The 7,726-nt window shown below is 44.3% G+C and overlaps 1 protein-coding gene across 1 annotated transcript; it reads left to right on the forward strand.

Moving 5' to 3' along the window:
- Positions 1-3,659: 3,659 nt before the first annotated feature.
- On the forward strand, positions 3,660-4,592 carry LOC140128661 (olfactory receptor 5V1-like). Its single transcript, XM_072150360.1, has one exon. It carries the CDS (start codon positions 3,660-3,662, stop codon positions 4,590-4,592), a length of 933 nt encoding a protein of 310 aa, XP_072006461.1.
- Positions 4,593-7,726: the final 3,134 nt, after the last annotated feature.

A 7,726-nucleotide genomic window follows, 5' to 3' on the forward strand; every position in this document is an offset into this window, starting at 1 on the left:
AAAGGGCCTAAGGGCCGAACTTCTACATGCGGCTTCTTTTCCAAGACCTTTTCCCCAGTGGAAAGAAATTATTTGATTGGAGACAGGGAGCTGTTAGCCATCAAGCTTGCGCTAGAAGAATGGCGCTATCTTCTGGAAGGTGCTCTCCATCCTATGAGTGTGTACACTGATCACAAAAACTTGTTATACCTCCAGACAACCCAGCCCCTGAATCCCAGGCAAGAACGGTGGTCTTTGTTCCTTTCCCATTTTGACCTACTGATCCATTTTCGTCCGGCGGACAAGACTGTCAAGGCCGATGCCCTGTCCCGGGCTTCAAATTTTGTCGGAGAAGAACCGGCTCCTCGACACATAATTTCTCCGGACGAGCTTGTTGTTGCAGCTCCAGTGGATCTTCGGCAGCTACCTCCCGGCAAGACGCATGTTAGACCTTTTCTCCGGAAGAGGATTTTATCTTGGGGACATTCTTCCCATGTGGCTGGGCATCCAGGGGTGCAACACACCATGGCCCTCATCTCCCGCTACTAATGGTGGCCAGACCTGTTCCAAGATGTTAGCGAGTTTGTGGGATCCTGCTCCTCCTGTGTCCGTAACAAAGCCTCCCGTATTAAACCGGCTGGACTGTTACTGCCGCTGCCGATACCAAGTCGCCCATGGTCCCATGTGGCAATGGACTTTGTCACCGATCTGCCTGTCTCCTCAGGCAGTACTGTCATCTGAGTGGTAGCGGACCGGTTTTCAAAGATATCCCATTTTATTTCCCTTCCAGGTCTTCCGTCTTCTCCACAGCTTGCCAGTCTATTCATCAAACACATCTTCCGACTGCATGGTCTTCAACTACACATCGTGTCCAATCGAGGAGTCCAGTTTGTATCAAAATTCTGGTGTTCCTTATGTAATCAACGACAGGTCAACCTTGATTTTTCCTCTGCCTACCATCCGCAGTCTAATGATCAAGTGCAAATGGTGAACCATACTTTGGGCTGTTACCTCCGTCAGTTCGTTTCAGCCCGTCAGGACAACTGGGCTGACCTTCTACCTTGGGCGGAGTTCTCCTACAATTCCCTGGACTCTGGGTCCACTGGCTCAGCTCCGTTCTTTGTGGTGTATGGTCGTATTCCTCACCCGCCTCTCCCGTTGTCTACTCCCTCTGATGTCCCTGCAGTAGAAGATTTGGTGCAGGACCTCAGACCCGCCAGTCTGGGATCAGACCGCCAGTCTCTTCTAAGAGCTATGGACCGTACCAAGATCCAGGCTGATAAGAAACGTCGACTTCCTCCTGTCTTCTCTCCTGGTGATAAAGTATGGTTGTCCTCCAAATACGTCCGGATTAAGATACCCAGCTACCAACTTGGTCCTCGGTTCCTTGGTCCCTTTGAGGTAATCAAGCGCATCAATCAAGTAGCCTACAAGCTCCGCCTTCCTCCATCTATGCGCATCCCGAACTCCTTCCATGTCTCCATCCTGAAGCCAGTCATCCTGAACCGCTTCTCCCAACAATCCCCTCCTCCTGCTCTTGAAGCTGATTCCCCAGATGTCTATGGAGTCAAGTAGGTTCTGGACATGAAGACCATAAGGTGTAAGCGGTTCTTTCTTGTAGACTGGAAGGGGTTCGGGCCTGAGGAGAGCTCTTGGGAGCCCGAAGAGAACATTTTGGATAGGACTCTCCTCCAGAGATTTCTTGGGACCAAGAAGAAGAGGGGGAGGCCGAAGGGGGGGTACTGTCCCTGTCTCGGATCGCGGTAGCACCCGAGCCGCCTCAGGGTCCGGTCCCCGGCTCCTCTCACCTCCCCCGGCTCCAGCGGCGTCCTCTGCAGCTTCCGTGGCTCGGCACGCGCTCCTGTGATTCCTGTGATTCCTGTGATTCCTGCATTCCTGTGATTCCTGCGTTCCTCTAATCCTGTGTGCCAGTCCGTTCCTGCGTTCCTGTGTGCCAGTCCGTTTCTGTGGTCCTGCATTCCTGTGTACCAGTCCGTTCCTGTGGTCCTGCATTCCTGTGTGCCAGTCCGTTCCTGCGTTCCTGTGTTCCAGTCCGTTCCTGTGGTCCTGCGTTCCTGTGTGACAGTTCGTTCCTGTGGTCCTGCGTTCCTGTGTGCCAGTCCGTTCCTGTGTACCTGACCTCCGTGCCAGCTCCTGCGATTCCTGACGTGTGTCCTAGTGTGCCTTCCACTGCTTTTCTCCTGCCGTCACTCCGGGTACAGACTGTCTCCTGTGTTACTACCTTGGCAGCCACCGTGGGCTAGTCGCATCTGTGGAACGACCTGGTGGTTACTCGCCGCAGCAAGTCCATTATGCTTTGCGGCGGGCTCTGGTGAACACCGGGTTCCACTTAGGCTCCGGTCCCAGGTCGGCTAGTACCACCTCCTGCGGTGGTCCAGATGGTCCACAGACTCCCAGTCGTGACAGGGGATAAATGACAATCCTTTCCTTAAAAGTTTTATTTCTTTGTCGTTTTAGATATATGATGAGAGATTAATCATCAAGTTATCTCTCTCATTTTGAGATCTTATATCTGTAGGGGTTCTAGATATGGTCATTTGCCGTTGAAGCACCATTTCTTGCGGTCTCGTAGCTGCATGTTTGGGGCTGTGGGGGCTAGAAATTAAATCTTGGGAAAAAGATTGGTGTTTTATATAATTTGAGTCATTGGGTTTGACAAAATTGTTGGACGACCTGACGATCCTTTTAAAGTAATTATATTTGAAAGGCATTGGATTTGTGGGGTGGGGCACCCGTCATTGGTGATTCTATGGGTGTTTGTTGAATCACAGCTCCCATATTTGATATTTCTACTGTCAATGTCTGTCGTACAGAATTCTGCATTTGTGGAATCTGTGTGATGATAGTGTGATGGCACTGATGATAATAGAGGATTGTATGGTATAAAAATAGGGGGCCGTTCCTGAAGAAAGTGACTGTGTAACCCATTTCTCTGTCCTCTTATTATTCTGCAATCTTTTTAGGTTTTGTCCCGCTTTCGTATTGTAATTCTTACATTACTTACTTCTGTAATAGGCTGCATGGTTTTCAAGTTATTTCACAAAACAGTGTTTCTACTCAACCAATGAAATAATTTTTACCATACAAAAATTAGAAGGGATGTTTTATGTATTAATGATGAATGGGAACCAGTGAGGTCATATGGATCCTTTTTGTATATATGTGAAAGCCCTTATACTTTGGGCAGTATTTAGATAAGATATTTTTTTCCCTTCCATTATTTTTTAAGCTTGGAAATTCTAGTTTTTCTCATTTATTTCTGAAAAAAATTGTCCCATGCAATTTGGGAGGACCAACTAATTGCCAATAATTTAGTCTTCAGATGAGATGAGATCACAGGAGACACGAGGCACAGATTATTCTCCATAGAGTTTCCCCATAGCCTCTGGTGCTGTTACTGTGTATATATAGAGGTGTGAGGAGTCAGACCAGGACACACACTGCAGGACATGTCCAAGGGTCTGGTGACTACACATAATCACACAGACACTACACATAGAGGATTCCATCTTCATGGTGGTTACACGGAGATAAAATCTATTTCCAGAGTTTTCTAGACATAATGACACAGATTTAAAAACATTTGAGAATTTTTGAGCATTGGACCATTTCATCAAAGTAAATGTTCAGACTTCTGTGAATCCTTGGTTATCTTCTAGATGCAGGAGAATCAGACTGGGGTCACAGAGTTTTTTCTTTTGGGATTTCATGGCAGCAAATTTTTAAGATTTTTTCTGTTTTGTGTTATCCTCATGGTTTACTGTGGGACAATATGTGGGAACCTTCTGATCATCGTCCTGGTGTCCACCAGCAGGAACCTCCACACTCCCATGTACTTCTTCATCTCACAACTGTCCACCTGTGATATCTTGTTAACTACTACTGTTGTCCCCAACATGTTACTTATCTTACTGAATAATGGGGGGACCATTACTCTTGTAGGTTGTTTGACTCAGTTGTATTTTTTCTGTGTGTCAGAAGGATCTGAATGTTTTCTCCTCATGGTGATGTCTTATGACAGATATGTGGCCATCTGTAACCCCCTCCGTTATAATTCTGTTATGACAAATACATGTTGTGTGATACTGATCATCTCCTGTTGGATGTTTGGATTTTCTGCTTCAATTATTGATGTTCAAATGACAAAAACATTGGATTTTTGTGGTCCATACATCATTGACCATTATTTCTGTGACCTTAACCCATTGCTAAAAATTGCCTGTTCTGACACTTATCCAATTCAACTTGAGGTCTCCTTACTAGGGATACCAGTACTCATGATTCCAACCATTATAATCATAACTTCTTATGCTAAAATAGTTTCTATCATACTCAAAATCCCATCCAGTACCGGGAGACAGAAAGCCTTCTCCACCTGTAGCTCCCACCTCATTGTGGTCTCCATTTTCTACTGGACTCTCTTCAGTGTTTATCTTCCAACAAGAGGAAAATCCTCGACCATCAGTAAGATCCTCTCCCTGCTGTTTACTGTGTTTACTCCTTTAATCAACCCCATTATATACAGTCTGAGGAATAAGGACATTAGGAAAGCCATACAGGAAATACAAAACAAATCTCCTACGAACTATTAGTCTATAAATGAATGTCTTTCTGTTAGATTGACAGACTCAATGTAACATTTGTGGCAAAAACTGTTTTTATTGAGTACAAACTCAATATGGGCATCTGTGTTAGAAAATACAAAGCTGTGCATTGCACAATTTTACATTTTTTTAACAGTTGCCATTGATGCATAAGATAATTATAAAATAACATAAGATCGTAAGAACTTAAGAACTTAGGCAATATATGTAATTGGGCGTAAAGGCTGAAGTACCAATCTTCCTCTCAGCTAGTACAAATAGGGTGTGTGTAATGGAGTTGCAAAATATGTGGGTTGTTAGGTGGGGGGAGAGGAAGGGGTTGGGGTATGTAGACCTGTAGCATTACTTGTTTGGTGTTGAAACCAAGGTGTCCAGATTTTCAGAAATTTGTGTCGTAACCCCCTCTTCAAATTTTTGAAACTTTATCTTTCCACTGAGAGAGGGGGGGACCAAGTTTGTCTTGTGATTGGGTGGAATTAATAGTTTGGCAGCTGATATAAGAATGGTGGTTAAGTCATTTTTCTGTAATGTAAAGTTAGGGTCGGGTTTTCCCAATAATATAACACTAGGAAGCCGAGGTATCCAAATTTTACATAATAGTTCTATTGTTTTAGGTCTGAGTTTAACTTCTTTCCAGAATGTTTGTAACAAGAGGCAGGAACACCATATGTGGGCCATGGTGCTTACTGAAGTGTTGCACCTTCAGTACTTGCCTTCTATTTGTGGGAATTGCTGGTGAAGCCAGTGGGGCATCTTGTACCACCTTGATACTATTTTATACACATTTTCTCTAATTCTAATACACCTAGAAAAATCGTTCGATTCTCTCAATATGGCTACTCTATCTGCCTCTGTAAAGACCTCTTGCAGTTCTTTTCCCACTGTGTTAAAAAAATAGGGGGCAGAGGGGTTCTGTAATGGGACAATTGCAGAGTATGACATTGACAATAGTTTCTTATAAAGGGAGACTACGGAGGCTAATTTCTCTAACCAAGTGGGATTCAAATAGCTGTTTGGTTGCGACAGGAATTTTAAGCATACTTCTTTGAAGTCCCTACAATGTAGGAAATTTCTTAGCTTGAGACCCTTCTGTCTATGTGCTTCGTCTATTGTGTCTTGTTTCTGAAAAAATGTGGCCAATGAGGTGTAACGTAGTCTATTTCAGAAAGTGTGTACAGTCTCTTTAATGGGATGTATTTTAATAGGTATCTTGTGGTATTAAAGGGCTGAGATCTGAGTAGGCCGGTGAGATCTTTGTAATATGTTAGAGGACGTGTCCCAGACCTCTTCATAGGACGCTACATTTATTGGAGTTGTTGGGTAGGGGTCTGAGGCCCCAAATGATGGCTCTGCCTTCGGCAGTTAAAAGGGAGTTTTCTACTTTTTGTATAAGATATGATCCGGCGATTGGCAAATTGGCAGCCATCTTGAAATTAGGCACGTCTAGTAATAGGCTTTAGGGTCTGGGAGGCCTGTACCCCTGTGTATCGATCTCAAACTGAGGATATTAGCTCAGATTCAGGGTTTTTTGCTCTTCGATAGGAATAGTGAGAATACTTTTTGAATCTTACTATAGAAAGAAATAGGCAGCTATATCGGAACCATTTGGTAAAGGTATATAAATTTGGGGATGATGTCTGACTAAAGGAGATTCTATTTTCCCAGCAGGACATAAAAGGGATTTGTAATTAAGTAAGTTGTCGTTGGATCCCTTGGAGTATGATAATATAGTTGAGTTGGTATAGGTTGAGTTTAGGATCTGCTGGTATTTGCATTTCTAAGTATATAATGCTTTCTCGGGTCAACAGAATGGTAAATTCAGATATAGTTCCTTGGACAAGGCTGATGAGAGAGTGGTGTAATGTATCTCAGACTTTGAGATATTAACTTTAAAGTTATAAAGTTCCCAAAAGTCCTCAAAGAGCTGACCGATGATTGGCAAGGAGACGGTCGGATTCGAGGTAAGTATAAGTAGTTCTTCCGCAAAGGATGCTGTTTTATGTTCATAATCAAATGCCTTGTACTTATGGTGTTAACCTAATCTTTCAGAGTCTCCATAACTAGTATAAATATGGAGAGGGGCAGTGGGCATCCCTGTCTGGTTATGTTCTGTATCATGAACAGAGCAGACAGGGGCCCGTTAACTCTAACCTTGGCATTTGGGAAACTGTAAAGTGTGGAGATTGCAGTTATAAATAAAGGCAGAATTCCGAACTATGCCAGGGTGGCATACAGGAAGTTCCAGCAAACCTTGTCAAAGACCTTCTCGGCATATGTGCCAAGAAGGACCAATGGCAGGTGCTTGCTTTTAGAATGCTCAATAAGGCGGATGAGCCTACAGGTGTTGTCCTTACCTTGTCTACTTTGTATGATCACGGTCTGCTCCCCGCCAACTAAACTCGGGAAAAGAGGTTTTAAGCGGGAGGCTATTGCTTTTGCCCACCATTTGAGGTCACAGTTTAGAAGGAAGATAGGATGGTAACTGCTACACAGCTTCTTGGGCCTGCTTAGAAAGGTATCGGCTCTGTATAAGGAAGTTACAAAGGGAGCTAAATTGCGGTATAAAAATGTACTTAAACATTTTATAGTAGGAGATGGGTAACCCATGGGGTCCTGAGCTTTTGCCAGAGATAATTGAGAAGGGCACTTTATGTAGTTTTTCCTCGGTAAAGGGGGTTGTCAGGGCTTCGGCCACTGATTGGGGTATGGTTTGTAATTGACATAAAGATAGAAACTCATCAACAGTCTTCAGGGGAGGGGGTTTTGGGATATTGTATAGGGATTCATAAAATTTCTGGACAGCTTACCCAATTGATTCAGTGGATTTAAACTTTCCCTTAGATTCTTCTTTAATGGTCTGGATATGTGCTTTATCACTTTGTATGTGAATGAGGGCTGTCATAATCATGTTTTCTGTCATGGGTGTCCCTGCGATCCATGCCTCGGAACGCAGGCACACCCATGCCCCTCTCCGTGGCAGCGCTGCCCTGTACCCCGGACCACACTCACCTCCTCCCATCCAGGATAGGCCGCGCCGCTCCCTAGGACGTATGTGCTCCGACACTCAAAGATTTAAAGGGCACCGCACCGCTGATTGGTGCTGCCCATTTCCGGGTTTCCAT

The sequence above is a fragment of the Engystomops pustulosus genome, chromosome 4 (genome assembly GCF_040894005.1).
Source record: "Engystomops pustulosus chromosome 4, aEngPut4.maternal, whole genome shotgun sequence".
NCBI classification, from domain to species: Eukaryota; Metazoa; Chordata; class Amphibia; order Anura; family Leptodactylidae; genus Engystomops; species Engystomops pustulosus.

Excerpts from the sequence above, each read along its gene's own strand:
- LOC140128661 (XM_072150360.1), top strand. The coding sequence starts at position 3,660 with ATGCAGGAGAATCAGACTGGGGTCACAGAGTTTTTTCTTTTGGGATTT.